The 21126-nt window shown below is 48.6% G+C and overlaps 1 protein-coding gene across 2 annotated transcripts in view; it reads left to right on the top strand.

The window, feature by feature from the left end:
* Window positions 1–21126, top strand: part of LOC121569939 (collagen alpha-1(XI) chain-like) — a 202515-nt gene that overhangs the window by 94553 nt on the left and 86836 nt on the right. For both annotated transcript variants that reach the window (XM_041881290.2, XM_041881292.2), the window contains 12 exons: window positions 532–576; window positions 761–814; window positions 917–961; window positions 3937–3990; window positions 4110–4217; window positions 4472–4525; window positions 6192–6245; window positions 6592–6636; window positions 6800–6853; window positions 7051–7095; window positions 13862–13915; window positions 14386–14439. In XM_041881290.2, the coding sequence (XP_041737224.1) occupies window positions 532–576; window positions 761–814; window positions 917–961; window positions 3937–3990; window positions 4110–4217; window positions 4472–4525; window positions 6192–6245; window positions 6592–6636; window positions 6800–6853; window positions 7051–7095; window positions 13862–13915; window positions 14386–14439 (666 nt within the window). The remainder of the gene's footprint in view (window positions 1–531; window positions 577–760; window positions 815–916; window positions 962–3936; window positions 3991–4109; window positions 4218–4471; window positions 4526–6191; window positions 6246–6591; window positions 6637–6799; window positions 6854–7050; window positions 7096–13861; window positions 13916–14385; window positions 14440–21126) is intronic.

Genomic DNA, 21126 nt, shown 5'->3' with positions numbered 1-21126 from the left:
ATCTCTCCCTTCCACTACAAACCACCATCCAACATCTCTCCCTTCCACTACAAACCACCATCCAACATCTCTCCCTTCCACTACAAACCACCATCCAACATCTCTCCCTTCCACCACAAACCACCATCCAACATCTCTCCCTTCCACTACAAACCACCAACCAACATCGCTCCCTTTCACTACAAACCACCATCCAACATATCTCCCTTCCACCACAAACCACCATCCAACAGCTCTCCCTTCCAAACATTGGATATTGGATAGCCTACAGTGTGAGTGTCAGGGTGAGAGAGAGGCAGCCCGAAGCCTCCTCATTTACACCTTTCTGCCCTCTGACAGTCTCCTCACACATTTAATGAAATAGCAGGTGTGCAAGTGAAAGGTCTCTCTCTATATAAACCAACCAGTCGGTCAGAGTGAACCTGGAGCTCGGACTGTTAAAGCCTCCATCACTACGGTCTAATGTACACATTCTTTTCTCCATAGGATCAAGCTAGAACTTTCTGATGTACATAAATTATTTTCTTACAGGGCCATCCTGGTAAAGAAGGCCCAACTGGTGAGAAGGGAGCCTTAGTAAGTACAATTGATTGATTGATTATTGATTGGTCAGTCAATTGGCTGATTGATTGATATATTATTATTTGGAATATGATACAAAAGCAGAATAATTTGAATGGTTTATGACATATCTCTTATTGAGAGACTAATGGAGACATTGTTCTCTCTCTCTCTCTGTCTCTGCCTCCTCCGCCTCCAGGGCCAGGCAGGTCCCCAAGGTCCTATTGGTTATCCCGGTCCTCGTGGCGTCAAGGTATGGTGTTGGAGCTCACCCAGGTGATATTCAGTAACATCCTTCAAGGTGGGAAGTTGTGTTAGGTTGGTAACTGTGGTCTGTTTCCTGTCCGTCTATTAGGGTGCTGATGGTGTTCGTGGACTGAAGGGTGGAAATGGAGAGAAGGTAAAGAGCTTCCTCTTTTCAAAATGTGACGCTTCGTATTCCTGCTGCTATTGTGTGTAAGAATGTTACGATTACTAGCATTGTCCTATCTGACCAATGAGATGAACACAACGTTCTCTCAAAAAGTCCTGTCTCCTGAGTGGCGCAGTGGTCTAAGCCACTGCATCGCAGTGCAAACTGTGCCACTAGAGATCCTGGTTCGAATCCAGGCTCTGTCGCAGCCGGCCGCGACCGGGAGACTCATGGGCGGCGCACAATTGGCCCAGCGTCGTCCAGGGTAGGGGAGGGAATGGCCGGCAGGGATGTAGCTCAGTTGATAGAGCATGGCGTTTGCAACGCCAGGGTTGTGGGTTCGATTCCCATGGGGGGCCAGTAAATATATATATATATATATGTATTCACTAACTGTAAGTCGCTCTGGATAAGAGCGTCTGCTAAATAACGTAAATGTAAAAGTCTTTCTGCGGTCCAAAATGTCCCCACTAACCCTAACAGCCTCTTTGTATGAATCCATTAATATAGTTGAAAACCAAGAGCATGATGCTGATCCACTATTAAAGTTGTAAACAGTAACACCATGGATATTAGAGTTATCACTGAAGTTAGGTTTTATGTTAACTTATGTTGAGGTTTTAATGCAATCCCAAAACCTTGAGGAAGGAAGGTAGCGTTGGTTCTGAATAGAAAATGAATGCAACACCATCCCAGCGGTGAGGGCTTGTTGTGAAACGTAAAACATGGTTTCATTGCTTTGGGTGCACACACACACACACACACACACACACACACACAAACACCTGCATTATGTATTAGGAGGAGAAGAGACACAGACAGGTGACAGACTGCACAGAGTGACTCAGAGAACCAGAACAGAGAGAAATGAAGGAATCAGTGAGAGACAGAGATAACTAAAGGAGACAGTGAGAGACAGAGAACAGAGATAACTAAAGGAGATAGTGAGAGACAGAGAACAGAGATAACTAAAGGAGACAGTGAGAGACAGAGAACAGAGATAACTAAAGGAGACAGTGAGAGACAGAGAACAGCGTTAAATAAAGGAGAGAGTTAGAGACAGATGGATGGAGAGAACAGGGGTGAAAGGGACAGAGAACAGAGTTAAATAAAGGAGAGAGTTAGAGACAGATAGATGGAGAGAACACGGGTGTAAGGGACAGAGAACAGAGTTAAATAAAGGAGAGAGTTAGAGACAGATAGATGGAGAGAACAGGGGTGAAAGGGACAGAGAGAGGTTTCCTTATTCTCTTTTTAACTCATCCACGTTTTCGAATGCTCAATCACACGTCCCTATAGCAGCAGAATACTGATGGAGCACACGTCCCTATAGCAGCAGAATACTGATGGAGCACACGTCCCTATAGCAGCAGAATACTGATGGAGCACACGTCCCTATAGCAGCAGAATACTGATGGAGCACACGTCCCTATAGCAGCAGAATACTGATGGAGAACACGTCCCTATAGCAGCAGAATACTGATGGAGCACACGTCCCTATAGCAGCAGAATACTGACGGAGCACATGTCCCTATAGCAGCAGAATACTGATGGAGCACACATCCCTATAGCAGCAGAATACTGATGGAGCACACGTCCCTATAGCAGCAGTATACTGATGTAGCACACGTCCCTATAGCAGCAGAATACTGATGGAGCACACGTCCCTATAGCAGCAGAATACTGATGGAGCACACGTCCCTATAGCAGCAGAATACTGATGGAACACACATCCCTATAGCAGCAGAATACTGATGGAGCACACGTCCCTATAGCAGCAGGATACTGATGGAGCACACGTCCCTATAGCAGCAGAATACTGATGGAGCACACGTCCCTATAGCAGCAGAATAATGATGGAACACACGTCCCTATAGCAGCAGAATACTGATGGAGCACACATCCCTATAGCAGCAGAATACTGATGGAGCACACGTCCCTATAGCAGCAGAATACTGATGGAGCACACGTCCCTATAGCAGCAGAATACTGATGGAGCACACGTCCCTATAGCAGCAGAATACTGATGGAGCACACGTCCCTATAGCAGCAGAATACTGATGGAGCACACGTCCCTATAGCAGCAGAATACTGATGGAGCACACGTCCCTATAGCAGCAGAATACTGATGGAGCACACGTCCCTATAGCAGCAGAATACTGACGGAGCACATGTCCCTATAGCAGCAGAATACTGATGGAGCACACGTCCCTATAGCAGCAGAATACTGATGGAGCACACGTCCCTATAGCAGCAGTATACTGATGGAGCACACGTCCCTATAGCAATCAGAATACTGATGGAGCACACGTCCCTATAGCAGCAGAATACTGATGGAGCACACGTCCCTATAGCAGCAGAATACTGATGGAGCACACGTCCCTATAGCAGCAGAATACTGATGGAGCACACGTCCCTATAGCAGCAGAATACTGATGGAGCACACGGCAGCTGCTCGTTTGCACATGCAGTGTGATTCCCCTCATTGGCCACCAGATGGCAGTAGTCTTCACTCCAGACAGATGTACAATATGAGGTTTCCTGTTTCATAATGGCAAGCTACAGCCCAGATTCATGTACATCTAGCTTTACTATTAGATTAAAACAAAATTACCTTTTAAAAATAAATATGTATCCAAAGATACTCTTCCACAGCAATTATGTTACAATTATGTAACAAGCTCAAAGCATACTGAATTCTAATGATCACTTACACACAAGTACATTTACTTAAGATTCATTCAATCTCTGAGAGCCATTCAATCTCTGATACCCATTCAATCTCTGAGATCTATTCAATCTTTGAGATCCATTCAATCTTTGAGATCCATTCAATCTCTGAGATCTATTCAATCTCTGAGATCCATTCAATCGCTGAGATCCATTCAACCTCTTGAGATCCATTACATTTCCTACAAAGCAACAAACAAAGTAACCTTTTTTATTGATTTTCCTGATTTCAGGGTGAGGACGGTTTCCCTGGTTTCAAGGGAGACATGGGTTTCAAAGGTGACAGGGTGAGTTGACAACTCAATGACACCGACTCACCCATCATTCTCATGTGTATGGTACACTTTAAACCATAGGCCACAGTAATGGTCCGATACCTTATCTGGTGTGTGTTGGATGTGCTCAGGGTGAGCTTGGTGTGCTTGGGCCCCGTGGTGAGGACGGACCTGAGGGACCCAAGGGCAGAGCAGGCCCCAACGGAGAGTCTGGCCCTGTGGGTGGTGCTGGAGAGAAGGTAAAGGCTTCATTCTCACCCTCTCTTTGTCCTGTTAAGGTGAATCTGTTAGCAGCATATTCCCTCAAGCCTGTGGAAATACTTGAATTTCATTTTACAGTACAGCTGTTTGAAACAGGAAGAATTCTCTGCACACTTCCAGTCAGATGCACATTTCTAAGCTTTCGGTCAGTCGAACTTCATGTACGACTGTCTACCAATACATTGTGCTCATTCAAGTATTAGTGTACGTTGACTTTTTTTGTTGTCTTCAGGGAAAACTGGGTGTTCCAGGGTTACCCGGCTACCCAGGAAGACAAGGACCAAAGGTATGTAAACAAACCCACTCCGTGATGCCTATGGGGATTTCTGGGAAAACTTTAATGAAAAACCTCCCACAATACCCAGTTCATCTCAGTAAACACACCAAACGCCTACACTCCAGAACCCCTTCTGGTTTCCAGGTACAACTATTTTGGGTTCCATGTAGAACCCTCTGTGTAAAGGGTTCTACATGGAACTCAAAAGGGGTTCTACCTGGAACCAAAGGGGTTCTACTTGGAACCAAAAATGATTCTTCAAAGGGTTCTCCAATGGGGACAGCCGAAGAACCCTTTTAGGTTCTAGATAGCACCTTTTTTTTTTTTCTAAGAGTGTAGGAAGGAATTTCCTGATGTCAGACAGACATGGTCGTTCCTTGAAGAACGTTCAGGGATTTTTCATTAGGGTTGTTTTCAATAGATACCAATGATCTAATATGGAGGTATTGTTGATAGTGCCTGTCAGTTTCACTCAGAATTCTTCTTACACCCAGAAACCAAGAAGGCATCTTGTGTCCACAGAGACATAGATGGTGCACAAAACTCCCTCTTGTAACCCTGAGGATTACAGTGACGTACAGTCAAACACAGACAGATAGATTTGGTCATCAGCATCACGTCCCCTAACAGGAAGAACATGTCCTAGTACTTCATCCTTTCCTCACACATCACATCCAACAATATGCTGTTCAGCAATCCCACTGTTAATACGGATTAAAATACTACTATCATTATGCTGGGAGATTGTGTGGCATTCCGTGAGGTGGTGTCTAATAGATACTCTGTAGGGCTAATTTACGCCTGAGAGCTATCAGAAGCTGGATTTTTATAAACTTAACTGTTGAAGCGTTGCCATGGTTGTGTGAAAGCACAGCCTCTGGGTTTAGAGTTATGGCAGTTTTATAGTGAGAGGTTTGTCCATCAAGCGCTCAGTGTTTGGTCCCATCTATTTCCAGCTCAGTATGTTGAGCTTCAGCTCGCCTCATGACTTTGTGAATTCAGGCCTAGAAAATATGGGGAAGTAAAACGCTGTATTGATTTCATGTTTGAATGCTTTCGTGAACACCAGGACTGAAGTAGACGGGTAAGCTGGTTTTGAATCTCGCCTACACAACAAACAGCCATAATTAGAAACCAGACTGTCTTCATAGAACTGTTTGTGTCTGTTTACATGTTTACCCAAATCAATGGTTTTCTTTTATTGTTGTCTGGCGGCTGTTCCATGTTCTCGTTTTCTCTGAGCTGACGTGTGATATGTTATCTCAAAGAATGTTTACAAAGACATCATGATTTTTGAAGTCTTCACAAACAAAGGGTGTGTGCGTGTGTGCATGTGTGCGTGTGTGCATGCGTTACATTGCCATACCATATGAACTTTATTTTGTATCACATTCGTATCTTATTATTCTGATGGTGATGTCACGAGCTTGTGATCGTTCAGCTGAGGAGCGTTCTGTTCTCTGTGTTTGTCTGTTTTCCCACGGCACAGTGCAGGCTGGGTACAGACCCATTATATGATGGAGCTCTCTGTCTCCTACATACTAATAGAGGTTGACAGTCAACAACAACAACAACTGAAAAGCAAAACCTTCTCAAATAATTCCTCATCTTGATTACTGACCTTATTTTCTCTCTCTCCGTCCTCCTCTCTGGAATCCACCTTGTTGATCGGCAGGGTTCCAGCGGCTTCCCAGGCTTCCCAGGGGCCAACGGAGAGAAAGGAGCCAGGGTAAATAAATAGTCCCTTCCCTGTTTCTGTTTCTGTTATGGCACTCACACACACTGTATCATAACACTACCCAAAGGACATAGATTCCTGTTACAAAAGCCTTTGAACGTAGAGTTTGCACAAAATACAACCTCCAAGAATCAATGTAAAACAGAAAAACAAGAAACTGTTGTTTGCTCTCAATGATTCTCTTTCCCTTTCCGATCATGAAAAGAAAGAATGTCATACTCACCTAGAGTGTTTTAGCACAGACCTGGGAACAACTGACTGAGGAAGTTTAGGCTGGATTGATCTTGAGGTTTTTGTCTAAATTAAAAATGTCTAAACTTGTCTGTTCTTTCCAAAGGGCGTGGTGGGCAAAACCGGTCCAAGAGGACAACGAGGTCCAACGGTATGTCCTCCTACCTCACAGTACTGAGAATGAATGAAATAACTAATTTGTGTAATTTTTTTTTGTATTCTTGTCACATTCATTCACATTCGGTTATTGTATGAAGTCTTACCTGATGGTATATCAGTGTTTATTCTGAACTCTGTCCTCTCCCGTCTCACAGGGTACACGAGGAGGTCGGGGTGCCAGAGGTTCAACAGGCAAGCCAGGCCCTAAGGTAACTACCCTCTCAACTTGACGAACTCCTAGATAGACCACATACCTTAATGATAATATGGTAATAGCGTTGGAAATACCCACGTGACTGGTAATACCTACAGTATATAACTGGTAAAATCTGTGTAACAGATGTGTCATCATTTTGGGTAGCAGTAGAATATCTGATGCTGATTTCCTGTCTGTTGTGTTTCGCAGGGCACAGCGGGCAACGATGGTCCACCTGGCCCGCCTGGCGAGAGAGTAAGTCCCATAAGGCACTGCTTCCGAGGGGGGACGGGTTATGGTCCGGGGTATGGGGCTGACCCCTCAATAATGAAATATGAAATGGCTTGGAATACGAAGCAGTTAAGGCAGGTACACCTCTGATTCCCCCAGGGTAGTTCTAACTGCCTGTCTGACATTGTGGTAGTGTTGGAATAAAGAGTGATAGGTCTGACCTGGACTCATGGTGTTCACCACTGGAAGCGAGGAAGCTATTATACATTCATGATGTCACTGATGGTTGTTCGCTGTTGGAGGCAAGAGCTAATCTGGGTACTGGGCCCCTCCCTCTCTCTCTCTCTCTCTCTCTCTCTCTCTCTCTCTCTCTCTCTCTCTGTCACAATCCGGGTTAGAACTCCGGTCTCAGAAGTGTAGAGCTGGGGGTACTACCCCTTAGCCACAGAGGAGATGTTGTAGGACCCAAATGAAACACCCAAGGCAATACTCCAGGCAAGTAGATTTAATGTTCACAAAACAGGAGGCAAAACAAAACAACTCCACGAGGGGAGAAAAACAAACTAAAGATAACTTCAAAAAACTTACTCGGACAGACACGGTGAGACAAAGCAGGAGACACACAGTCAGGACGCAATAACCAAGTGACAAACAAGGGGAAAACACACAGCTAAAATACACAAGGGGAAACAAGGCACAGGTGACCTGGATAAGCTAATTAGGACACATGAGGAAGAACTAAGGCAAAGGGGAACACAGCTGACCTCTAGAGGCCAGGAGACAAACAGGGGAAGCAGGAAGCTGACAGGACCCCCTCCTCTAGGAACGACTCCTGACGTTCCTTCCAGAACACCCTGGCCCCAGGGTGCGAAAATCTCGGATCAACCCTGGGTCCAGGATGTCCCTGGCTGGAACCCAGGAGCGCTCCCTCTGGCCCGTAGCCCTCCCAGTCCACCAGATACTGCAGAGAGTTCTGGACCCTCCGGGAGTCCAGTATCCGGCGGACTGTGTAGGCTGGCTGGCCGTCTATGATCCTGGGAGGTGGCGGGGGTCTGTGTGGGGGGGCAAAAGGAGAAGACAAGACAGGTTTAAGGAGTGAAACATGAAAAGTGGGGTTAACTCTAAGGGAGCGAGGCAGAACTAAACGATACGAAACAGGGTTAACCTTTCTAGCAATGCGGAAAGGGCCGATGTATCTCTGGGAAAGCTTCTTGGATTCGACCCGGAGGGGCAAGTTCTTAGTGGCCAACCAAACTCTCTGACCAGCTCGGAAACTAGGGGCCGTCCCGGCGGTGGCGATTAGCCTGACTTTGGTATCTCTGGGAGGTCCGAAGGAGGGTACACCTGGCCTTCTTCCAGGTCCGCCTACAGCGTTGGACAAAGCGCTGGGCCGAGGGAACACCAACTTGCGCCTCTTCCTCTGGAAATAATGGAGGGTTGTAACCGAACTGGCATTCGAAGGGGGACAATCCGGTGGCTGAGGACTGGAGGGTGTTGTGGGCATATTCAGCCCAAATGATATAGGTGGCCCAAGACGTGGGATTACTGGCCGCCATACACCGCAGGGTGGTCTCCAGATCCTGATTAATCCGTTCCGTTTGGCCATTAGACTCTGGATGGAATCCTGACGATAGGCTGGCTGTGGCCCCAATAAGCCTGCAGAAGGCCCCCCAAAACCGGGACGAGAATTGGGGACCTCGGTCAGAGACCACGTCCAGGGGAATGCCAAATATCCGGAAGACATGGTTCATGAGGAGCTCAGCAGTCTCCTTAGCCGAGGGCAGCTTGGGCAGGGGAATAAACCGGGCAGCCTTCGAGAAACGGTCTACCACCACAAGGATGACGGTGTTGCCCTGGGATAGAGGAAGTCCCGTAACAAAGTCCAGAGAAAGGTGTGACCATGGCCTTCGAGGAACAGGTAAGGGATGGAGCAGTCCCTGGGGTCGCTGGCGTGTCGACTTTCCCTGGTTGCACACAGGGCAGGCCTCAACATAGACCTGCACGTCCTTCTTGATGGACGGCCACCAAAACCGCCGCCGGAGGAACTCCAGTGTGCGAGCACTGCCAGGATGGCATGTCAAGGGCGACTCATGACCCCACTGCAAGACGCGGGCCCGAACCGAGAGAGGAACGTACAGGCGACCGGCAGGACCTCCGCCTGGATCGGGCTCATGGGCAAGAGCTTCTCGCACCCCTCTTTCTAGTTCCCACTGAAGAGGTGCGACGATCCTAGACCTCGAATAATCGATGCCAAGGGCTTCTCTTGTACCTCGGGAGAATAGACTCGAGACAGAGCATCCGGCTTGACGTTCTTGGTGCCAGGTCGGTAAGTCAGGAGGAACTGGAATCGATTAAAGAAAAGGGACCATCGTGCTTGCCGAGGGTTCATCCGCTTAGCCTGTTGGAGATATTCCAGGTTCTTGTGGTCTGTGAGAACCTGGAAAGGGTGCTGAGCCCCCTCAAGCCAATGGCGCCACTCTTCCAAGGCCAGTTTTACCGCAAGCAACTCTAGATCCCCCACGTGGTAGTTGCGCTCGGCCTCAGACAGGCGGCGAGACATGAAGGCACAAGGGTGTAATCTCCCATCCGCACCCTCTGTGACAGGACGGCTCCCACCCCCACCTCTGAGGCGTCCACCTCCACCACGAAAGGTCTCTCTGGGTCAGGGGTCACCAGAATCGGAGCAGAAGTGAAGCGGCGCTTGAGATCCTCGAAGGCCCCCTGCTGCTTCCGGACCCCAGTGAATCTTGGTCCCTCCTCCCTTGGTAAGCGTCGTCAAGGGGGCTACCACCGAGCTGAAATTCTTGATGAACTTCCGATAGAAGTTAGAAAAGCCAATGAACCGTTGGAACCTCCTTGACCGTGGCAGGTGTGGGCCAATCGTGGACCGCCTTGACCTTCTTGGGATCCATCTCTAGGTGCCCGGGAGTGACAATAAACCCGAGAAACTGAGTCTGAGAAACATGAAATTCACACTTCTCAGGCTTAACGTAGAGGTGATTGTCAAGGAGCCTCTGGAGAACCCGGCTAACATGCCCCTCATGTTCCTTCAGTGACCTCGAGAAGATGAGGATATCGTCCAGGTACACGAAGACGAACAGATTAAGCATATCCCGGAGAACATCATTAATCAGGGCTTGGAATACTGCGGGGGCATTGGTGAGCCCGAACGGCATCACCCGATATTCATAGTGTCCCGTGGGCGTGTTGAACGCCGTCTTCCATTCGTCTCCTGGCCGGATCCGCACGAGATGGTAAGCATTGCGGAGATCCAGCTTAGTAAAAATGGAAGCCCCTTGAAGCAGCTCAAAAGCAGTGGCCATGAGAGGAAGAGGGTATCGATTCCGAACCGTGATCTTGTTGAGTCCCCGGTAATCAATACAAGGCCTCAGACCCCCGTCTTTCTTTTCAACAAAAAAGAAGCCCGCCCCAGCCGGGGAAGTAGAGGCATAGATGAGGCCGGCTGCCAAGGACTCCTTAATGTAGGTGTCCATAGCTGCGTGCTCGGGGAGGACAAGGAAAAGATCCGACCTCTAGGAGGGCAGCACCCAGGGAGTAGATCAATGGCACAGTCATAAGTGCGATGAGGCGGTAAGGCAGTAGCCCGGGCCTTGCTGAACACTGCCTTGAACCGATGGTAAACACTGGGGACTCGGGAGACGTCAACAGACTCTTGAAACTGGGTACTAGGGGCTGAGGAACTCTGAAGCATGCAGGTGAGTTGGCAAGTGGGACCCCAGCTAAGAATGGTGCCAGTAGGCCAGTCGATCTGGGGATTATGTCTGCATAGCCAAGGGTGACCCAGGATAATAGGATACTCGGGAGAGTCAATGAGATAGAAGGTCTCCTCCTGCTGGTGTTGAGAGATGGTAAGTCGCAGGGACTGAGTCGCCTCAGTAACTTTTCCTGGTTCCAGAGGTCTGCCATCTAAGGCTGTAACTGCCTGGGGTTGAGGGAAGTAGTTGGGTAGGGATCTTAAGTTCCTTAGCCAAGGTTACATCCATAAAATCACCTGCGGCACCGGAATCGATCATAGCCTGGACCCGATGCTGGTGGCCCTCCCAGGACAGAGTGGCTGGAATAGCTAGGACCGCGTTAGTAGGAGGAGCTCTAATTTTCCCCATCACAACCCTCCTGTAGCTGGGCGGGACAGGCGTTTCCCCGAAAGCTCGGGGCAAGTGGAGCGGAAGTGGCCGGCAACCCCCGCAGTAGAGGCACCGACGCTCCCTCATGCGACGTTCCCTTTCGTTGGAAGAAAGCCTGGAACGGCCTAACTGCATGCTCTCCGGGGAATCCTGGGGCAGTTCAGGAGCCGGGGCAGCTCTGAATGACGGAGTCCAAACAGGAGAAACAGAGCTGCTCAGAGGAACTTGGGACTGAGACACCTGACGGCGAGCCGTTCTCCGCTCTCTTAGACGATTGTCCAGGCGGATGGCCAAGGCTATGAGGGACTCGAGATCTTCAGCTGGTTCACGGGTGGCTAACTCATCTTGAAGGGGCTCAGATAACCCTCCCTGAAAGCAGACCCTCAGCGCTTCATCATTCCATCCGCTCCTTGCTGCCATGGTTCGGAACTCAATGGCAAAATCTGCCGTGCTTCGGGGGCCCTGACGGAGAGACAGTAGGCGCTTGGAAGCCTCCCGCCCACTGACAGGATGATCGAACACCCGCTTGAACTCTTCTACAAATGCAGCGTGGGAGTCACAACAGGCCTCCTGGGACTGCCACACCGCAGAGGCCCAGGCGAGCGCCTTGTCTGAAAGAAGGGTAATGAGGTAGGCAATCTTGGAACGGTCTGTGGGAAAACTTGAGGGTTGGAGCTCGAAGGTGAGGGAGCATTGGGTGAGGAAACCCTGGCAAGAGCTTGGATCCCCAGAAAAGGGCTTGGGAGGTGGTAGTCGGGGCTCCGCCAACCGAGAAGGCCTGTCGTCACTGGGAGGTGACCGGGGGGAAGGGGGAGGACCAAGGAGGCGTTCAAAGAGCTGGTGAAGGGGACTCATCATTTCGGCCAGGAGTTGAGAATGTCTAGCCATCAGCTCCTCTTGTCGGCTGAGAACGGCTTCATGGCGCTGGAAAGAAGCCTCATGTCGAATGATCACCGCCAACAGGTCCTGGGAACTGAGTGTTTCTGGGTCCATGATTGACTTGGTTATTCTGTCACAATCCGGGTTAGAACTCCGGTCTCAGAAGTGTAGAGCTGGGGGTACTACCCCTTAGCCACAGAGGAGATGTTGTAGGACCCAAATGAAACACCCAAGGCAATACTCCAGGCAAGTAGATTTAATGTTCACAAAACAGGAGGCAAAACAAAACAACTCCACGAGGGGAGAAAAACAAACTAAAGATAACTTCAAAAAACTTACTCGGACAGACACGGTGAGACAAAGCAGGAGACACACAGTCAGGACGCAATAACCAAGTGACAAACAAGGGGAAAACACACAGCTAAAATACACAAGGGGAAACAAGGCACAGGTGACCTGGATAAGCTAATTAGGACACATGAGGAAGAACTAAGGCAAAGGGGAACACAGCTGACCTCTAGAGGCCAGGAGACAAACAGGGGAAGCAGGAAGCTGACACTCTCTCTCTCTCTCTCTCTCTCTCTCTCTCTCTCTCTCTCTCTCTCTCTCTCTCTCTCTCTCTCTCTCTCTCTCTGCCACAACACAACCAACTACACCCTACAACACCACACCCTACAACACCACATCCTACCACCCCTGCCACACACCCAACTACACCACACCCTACCATACCACACCACAACCTACTACACCACACCCTACCACACCATACCACACCAAACCACACCACACCCTACCACATCACACCCTACCACATCACACCCTACCATACCCGGCCACACCCTACCACACCCGGTCAAAACACAGCCTACCACACCCGGTCAAAACACAGCCTACCACACCCAGCCACACCAAAACAAACCCTACCACAACCTACGACATCACACTCTACCACACAACACCCTAAAACACCACACCCTACCAAACCCTACCACACCAAACCCTAAAACACCCAACCACATCACACCCTACCACACCCTATCACACCCACACCCTACCACACCACAGCCTACAACAACACACCCTAAATCACCACACCCTACCATACCCAGCCACACCCTATCACACCCACACCCTACCAAACCACACTCTAACACACCACACCACACCCTACCACACCCTACCACATGCTACCACACACTACCACACCCTACCACATGCTACCACACACTACCACATACTACCACATGCTACCACACACTACCACACCCTACCACATGCTACCACACACTACCACATCACACCTTACCATGCCCAGCCACACCCTACCATACCCGCTACACACCCTACTACACCACACCACACCACAACCCACCATACCACACACTATCACACCCACACACTACCACACCCTACAACAAAATACCCTACCACACCCTACCACACCACACCCAACCACACCTAACAACACCATATCCTACCACACCACAACTCATACTACCACACCACACCCTACCACACCACACCACAACATACCACACCCTACCCAACCACACCACACCCTACCACACCACATCACACCACAACGACAACACCCACCCAATCATGTCCGGCCAGACCCAGCCATATCAGATCAGGCAGCAGCATAATCTCTGAGGCTGGCAGAACTTCTGGTTGTCCGGGCGGATTGTCTGCCACGTTACTATTGGGAGCATCTCATTGCTAAGACTGCTTCCATTCTCTGATTGCCTCTCTGTTTATTCCAGGGACCTCAAGGACCACAGGGCCCCGTCGGGTTCTCAGGACCAAAAGGCCCCCCTGTAAGTATCCTCTCACTGGTGTCATTTCTAGGTTAAAGGAAAGCAATGCAGCTATGTAGGGTGGGCTATGTATTTGACTGTGTCCCTGATTGGGTGTGGTAATCTTTACTGTTATTGAAGCAGAACCCTGTTTCTCATCTTCTTCTGGCCAGAAGTGTTCTTTTCCTCCTATTGATTTGTGCTTGATTCATAGTTTCGACTTAACCTTGGCCGATAGTCAGTCCTGTTTCCGCTTTGCTCGAAAACAGAACAAGGCGTTACTGTGGAGGACGGACAGTTTTTAGTAAAGTTTAAAAATAGTTATACTTTGATATATTTTCCATGTATTTGTCATAGAACAAGAAAACTGATTTACTTTTGGTCAACACACCACAAATACTACGAGAACCCACCATTAGATGTGGAGTAGGTTTTCCCCTCTTTCACGTATTAGTCATTGATAGAGTCTATGTTCTCTGTGTGGTTCCCAGGGACCACCTGGAAAGGACGGGCTGCCCGGCCACCCTGGTCAGAGAGGAGAGACGGTGAGTGTTCCAGAACACGCCCCTCTTTAGAACCTTCGCACACATGGGCTCACCGGGCCAGCGGACTCAGACAGACAGCTTCTGCCGGGTGTGGAAACATAAGACTTCCTCTGCTCTCTCGGGGGGCGGAAGACCCTTCCTGACTAGTCTCCTCAAGTCTGCATGCTTTTATAGCACCAGGAGCTCAGGTGTTGGACAGCTCGCCGTTAGTCTGCAGAAACACAGACTTTATTTTCTGGTTAACCTTGAGGAGGTCTGGCCAGTCGGTGATAGCTAGCTGATGGGTGCCCATTCGTCTCTCTTACAGATGTCTGTTTTATCAACCCAGGCCCTTAGAGCAAGAAGGCAGATCTGATGCAGAGTGAGAGAGAGAGAGAGATTCCAATGAAGCCCTTTGAACTTAATTGAATTTGATTGAGAAAGAGAGAGAGATTCCAATGAAGCCCTTTGAACTTAATTGAATTTAATTGAGAGAGAGAGAGAGAGAGAGAGAGAGAGAGACACAGAGAGAGAGAGAGAGAGAGAGAGAGAGAGAGAGAGAGAGAGAGAGAGACCAAGAATTCCAACCAAGAATTCACAAAATGGGACAAACACCAAATTGAGACTATTCATGCAGAATTCTGAAAAATAATCTCCTCTGTGTACAACGAAAAACACAAAATAATTCATGCAGAACAGAATTAGACTGATACGCTCTAATTATCAAAATCTAGAAAAGAGACGTTCAATTCTATAAGCACTTAAAAGGAAGCGATTTTCAAATCTTCCATAACAAAGCCATCACCTACAGAGAGATGAACTTGGAGAATATTCCCCTAAGCAAGCTGGTCCTGGGGCTCTGTTCACAAACACAAACAGACCTCACAGAGCCCCAGCACAACAACACAATTAGACCCAACCAAATCATGAGAAAACAAAAAGAGAATTACTTGACACATTGGAAAGAATTAACAAAAAAAACCGAGCAAACTAGAATGCTATTTGGCCCTAAACAGAGAGTACACAGTGGCAGAATACCTGATCACTGTGACTGACCCAAACTTAAGGAAAGCTTTGACTATGTACAGACTCAGTGAGCATAGCCTTGCTATTGAGAAAGGCCGCCGTAGGCAGACCTGGCTCTCAAGAGAAGACAGGCTATGTGCACACTGCCCACAAAATGAGGTGGAAACTGAGCTGCACTTCCTAACCTCCTGCCAAATGTATGACCATATTAGAGACACATATTTCCCTCAAATGACACAGATCCAGAAATAATTCGAAAACAAACCCATTTTTGATAAACTCCCATATCTATTGGGTGAAATACCACAGTGTGGCATCACAGCTGCAAGATTTGTGACCTGTTGCCACAAGAAAAGGGTAACCAGTGAAGAACAAACACCATTATAAACAAAACCCATATTTATGTTTATTTATTTTCCATTTGTAATGTAACTATTTGCACATTGTTACAACACTGTATATATACACATCATATGACATTTGAAATGTCTTATTCTTTTGGAACTTCTGAGTATGATGTTTACTGTTAATATGTATTGTTTATTTCACTTTTGTTTATTATCTACTTCATTTGCTTTGGCAATGTACACATATGTTTCCCATGCCAATAAAGCCCTTAAATTGAAATTGAGAGAGCGAGAGAGAGACAGAGTGAGAGCTCGACATCTCTCTGTCTCTCTTTCTCTTTATGGTTCTCTCTGTCTCTGTCTGGTTCTCTCTGTCTCTCTCTGGTTCTCTCTCTCTCTCTCTGTCTCTCTCTGATTCTCTCTCTCTCTCTGTCTCTCTCTGGTTCTCTCTGGTTCTCTCTGTCTCTCTCTGGTTCGCTCTGTCTCTCACTGTCTCTCTCTGGTTCTCTGTCTCTCTCTGTCTCTCTCTGGTTCTCTGTCTCTCTCTGGTTCGCTCTGTCTCTCTCTGGTTCGCTCTATCTCTCTCTGGTTCTCTCTGTCTCTCTCTGGTTCTCTCTCTCTCTCTGTCTCTCTCTGATTCTCTCTCTCTCTCTGTCTCTCTCTGGTTCTCTCTGGTTCTCTCTGTCTCTCTCTGGTTCGCTCTGTCTCTCTCTGTCTCTCTCTGTCTCTCTCTGGTTCTCTCTGTCTCTCTCTGTCTCTCTCTGGTTCTCTCTGTCTCTCTCTGGTTCTCTCTGTCTGTCTCTGGTTCTCTCTGGTTCTCTCTGGTTCTCTCTGTCTCTCTCTGGTTCTCTCTGTCTCTCTCTGGTTCTCTCTGTCTCTCTCTGGTTCTCTCTGGTTCTCTCTGTCTCTCTCTGGTTCTCTCTCTCTCTCTGTCTCTCTCTGGTTCTCTCTGGTTCTCTCTGTCTCTCTCTGGTTCGCTCTGTCTCTCTCTGTCTCTCTCTGTCTCTCTCTGGTTCTCTCTGTCTCTCTCTGTCTCTCTCTGGTTCTCTCTGTCTCTCTCTGGTTCTCTCTGTCTGTCTCTGGTTCGCTCTGTCTCTCTCTGGTTCGCTCTATCTCTCCCTGGTTCTATCTGTCTCTCTCTGGTTCTCTCTGTCTCTCTCTGGTTCTCTCTGTCTCTCTCTGGTTCTCTCTGTCTCTCTCTGGTTCTCTCTGGTTCTCTCTGTCTCTCTCTGGTTCTCTCTGTCTCTCTCTGGTTCTCTCTGTCTCTCTCTGTCTCTCTCTGGTTCTCTCTGTCTCCCTCTGGTTCTCTGTCTCTCTCTGTCTCTCTCTAGTTCTCTCTGTCTCTCTCTGGTTCTCTCTGTCTCTCTCTGGTTAGCTCTGTCTCTCTCTGGATCGCTCTGTCTCTCTCTGGTTCTCTCTGTCTCTCTCTGGTTCTCTCTTTCTCTCTCTGTCTCTCTCTGGTTCTCTCTGTCTCTCTCTGGTTCTCTGTCTCTCTCTGTCTCTCTCTGGTTCTCTGTCTCTCTCTGGTTCGCTCTGTCTCTCTCTGGTTCGCTCTATCTCTCTCTGGTTCTCTCTGTCTCTCTCTGGTTCTCTCTGTCTCTCTCTGTCTCTCTCTGTCTTTCCCTGTCTCTCTCTGGTTCTCTCTGTCTCTCTCTGGTTCTCTCTGTCTGTCTCTGGTTCGCTCTGTCTCTCTCTGGTTCGCTCTATCTCTCCCTGGTTCTATCTGTCTCTCTCTGGTTCTCTCTGTCTCTCTCTGGTTCTCTCTGTCTCTCTCTGGTTCTCTCTGTCTCTCTCTGGTTCTCTCTGGTTCTCTCTGTCTCTCTCTGGTTCTCTCTGTCTCTCTCTGGTTCTCTCTGTCTCTCTCTGTCTCTCTCTGGTTCTCTCTGTCTCCCTCTGGTTCTCTGTCTCTCTCTGTCTCTCTCTAGTTCTCTCTGTCTCTCTCTGGTTCTCTCTGTCTCTCTCTGGTTAGCTCTGTCTCTCTCTGGTTCGCTCTGTCTCTCTCTGGTTCGCTCTGTCTCTCTCTGGTTCTCTCTGTCTCTCTTTGGTTCTCTCTGTCTCTCTCTGTCTCTCTCTGGTCTCTCTCTGGTCTCTATGTCTTTCTCTGGTTCTCTCTGTCTCTCTCTGGTTCTCTCTCTCTCTCTGTCTCTCTCTGATTCTCTCTCTCGCTCTGTCTCTCTCTGGTTCTCTCTGGTTCTCTCTGTCTCTCTCTGGTTCGCTCTGTCTCTCACTGTCTCTCTCTCTGGTTCTCTCTGGTTCTCTCTGCCTCTTTCTGTCTCTCTCTGGTTCACTCTGTCTCTCTCTGGTTCTCTCTGTCTCTCTCTGGTTCTCTGTCTCTCTCTGTCTCTCTCTGGTTCTCTCTGTCTCTCTCTGGTTCTCTGTCTCTCTCTGTCTCTCTCTGGTTCTCTGTCTCTCTCTGGTTCGCTCTGTCTCTCTCTGGTTCGCTCTATCTCTCTCTGGTTCTCTCTGTCTCTCTCTGGTTCTCTCTCTCTCTCTGTCTCTCTCTGATTCTCTCTCTCTCTCTCTGTCTCTCTCTGGTTCTCTCTGGTTCTCTCTGTCTCTCTCTCTGGTTCGCTCTGTGTCTCTCTGTCTCTCTCTGGTTCTCTCTGTCTCTCTCTGTCTCTCTCTGGTTCTCTCTGTCTCTCTCTGGTTCTCTCTGTCTGTCTCTGGTTCGCACTGTCTCTCTCTGGTTCGCTCTATCTCTCCCTGGTTCTATCTGTCTCTCTCTGGTTCTCTCTGTCTCTCTCTGGTTCTCTCTGTCTCTCTCTGGTTCTCTCTGTCTCTCTCTGGTTCTCTCTGGTTCTCTCTGTCTCTCTCTGGTTCTCTCTGTCTCTCTCTGGTTCTCTCTGTCTCTCTCTGTCTCTCTCTGGTTCTCTCTGTCTCCCTCTGGTTCTATGTCTCTCTCTGTCTCTCTCTAGTTCTCTCTGTCTCTCTCTGGTTCTCTCTGTCTCTCTCTGGTTAGCTCTGTCTCTCTCTGGATCGCTCTGTCTCTCTCTGGTTCACTCTGTCTCTCTCTGGTTCTCTCTTTCTCTCTCTGTCTCTCTCTGGTTCTCTCTGTCTCTCTCTGGTTCTCTGTCTCTCTCTGTCTCTCTCTGGTTCTCTGTCTCTCTCTGGTTCGCTCTGTCTCTCTCTGGTTCGCTCTATCTCTCTCTGGTTCTCTCTGTCTCTCTCTGGTTCTCTCTGTCTCTCTCTGTCTCTCTCTGTCTTTCCCTGTCTCTCTCTGGTTCTCTCTGTCTCTCTCTGGTTCTCTCTGTCTGTCTCTGGTTCGCTCTGTCTCTCTCTGGTTCGCTCTATCTCTCTCTGGTTCTCTCTGTCTCTCTCTGGTTCTCTCTGTCTCTCTCTGTCTCTCTCTGTCTTTCCCTGTCTCTCTCTGGTTCTCTCTGTCTCTCTCTGGTTCTCTCTGTCTGTCTCTGGTTCGCTCTGTCTCTCTCTGGTTCGCTCTATCTCTCCCTGGTTCTATCTGTCTCTCTCTGGTTCTCTCTGTCTCTCTCTGGTTCTCTCTGTCTCTCTCTGGTTCTCTCTGTCTCTCTCTGGTTCTCTCTGGTTCTCTCTGTCTCTCTCTGGTTCTCTCTGTCTCTCTCTGGTTCTCTCTGTCTCCCTCTGGTTCTCTGTCTCTCTCTGTCTCTCTCTAGTTCTCTCTGTCTCTCTCTGGTTCTCTCTGTCTCTCTCTGGTTAGCTCTGTCTCTCTCTGGATCGCTCTGTCTCTCTCTGGTTCACTCTGTCTCTCTCTGGTTCTCTCTTTCTCTCTCTGTCTCTCTCTGGTTCTCTCTGTCTCTCTCTGGTTCTTTCTGGTTCTCTCTGTCTCTCTCTGGTTCGCTCTGTCTCTCTCTGGTTCGCTCTGTCTCTCTCTGGTTCTCTCTGTCTCTCTTTGGTTCTCTCTGTCTCTCTCTGTCTCTCTCTGGTCTCTCTCTGGTCTCTATGTCTCTCTCTGGTTCTCTCTGTCTCTCTCTGGTTCTCTCTTTCTCTCTCTGTCTCTCTCTGGTTCTCTCTGTCTCTCTCTGGTTCTTTCTGGTTCTCTCTGTCTATCTCTGGTTCTCTCTGTCTCTCTCTGACTCTCTCTGGTCTCTCTCTGGTCTCTATGTCTCTCTCTGGTTCTCTCTGTCTCTCTCTGGTTCTCTCTGTCTTTCCCTGTCTCTCTGTGGTTCTCTCTGTCTCTCTCTGGTTCTCTCCGTCTCTCTCTGTCTCTCTCTGGTTCTCTCTGTCTCTCTCTGGTTCACTCTGTCTCTCTCTGTCTCTCTCTGGTTCTCTCCATCTCTCTGTCTCTCTCTGGTTCGCTCTGTCTCTCTCTGGTTCTCTCGGTCTCTCTCTGGTTCTCTCTGTCTCTCTCTGTCTATCTCTCTGGTCTCTCTCTGGTCTCTCTGTCTCTCTCTGGTTCCCTCTGTCTCTCTCTGGTTCTCTCTGTCTTTCCCTGTCTCTCTGTGGTTCTCTTTGTCTCTCTCTGGTTCTCTCTGTCTCTCTCTGTCTCTCTCTGGTTCTCTGTCTCTCTCTGGTTCTCTCTGTCTCTCTCTGGTTCTCTCTGTCTCTCTCTGTCTCTCTCTGGTTCTCTCTGTCTCTCTCTGGTTCTCTATAACTCTCTCTGGTTCTCTCTTTCTCTCTCTGTCTCTCTCTGGTTCTCTCTGTCTCTCTCTGGTTCTCACTGTCTCTATCAGTCTCTGTCTCTCTCTGGTCTCTCTGTCTCTCTCTGGTTCTCTCTCTCTGTCTCTCTCTGTCTTTCTCTGGTTCTCTCTCTCTGTCTCTCTCTGTCTTTCTCTGGTTCTCTCTGTCTCTCTCTTTCTCTATCTGTCTCTCTCTGTCTCTCTCTGGTTCTCTCTGTCTTTCTCTGGTTCTCTCTGTCTCTCTCTGGTTCTCTCTGTCTCTCTCTGTCTCTCTGTGGTTCTCTATGTCTCTCTCTGGTTCTCTCTGTCTCTCTCTGTCTCTCTGGTTCTCTCTGTCTCTCTCTGGTTCTCTCTGTCTCTCTCTGTCTCTCTCTGTCTCTCTCTGGTTCTCTCTGTCTCTCTCTGGTTCTCTCTGTCTCTCTCTGTCTCTCTCTGGTTCTCTCCGTCTCTCTGTCTCTCTCTGGTTCTGTCCGTCTCTCTCTGTCTATCTCTGTCTCTCTATGGTTCTCTCTGGGCCAGGTCCTTCAGGAGGATGAATTTATGTGATGTTGGAGAGAGAGCGCCTGACATGTCTGATAGAGCGAAACACATTCTGCGCTCACAGACTAGACTACCCCAGAGATCCCCAACACACACAGACACAAGCCTGTCTTATTGCAGCCAGGGAGTCTAGTCTATCTTCCCTGCTGGGTCAATTCAAATTGAAGGCACTCAATTCAGGAAGTGATTTTAATAAAACATTC

The sequence above is a fragment of the Coregonus clupeaformis genome, chromosome 7 (assembly GCF_020615455.1).
Source record: "Coregonus clupeaformis isolate EN_2021a chromosome 7, ASM2061545v1, whole genome shotgun sequence".
NCBI lineage: Eukaryota > Metazoa > Chordata > Actinopteri > Salmoniformes > Salmonidae > Coregonus > Coregonus clupeaformis.
Note: the sequence above shows the minus strand (reverse complement) of the source record. Positions and strands in the feature narration are given on the sequence as shown.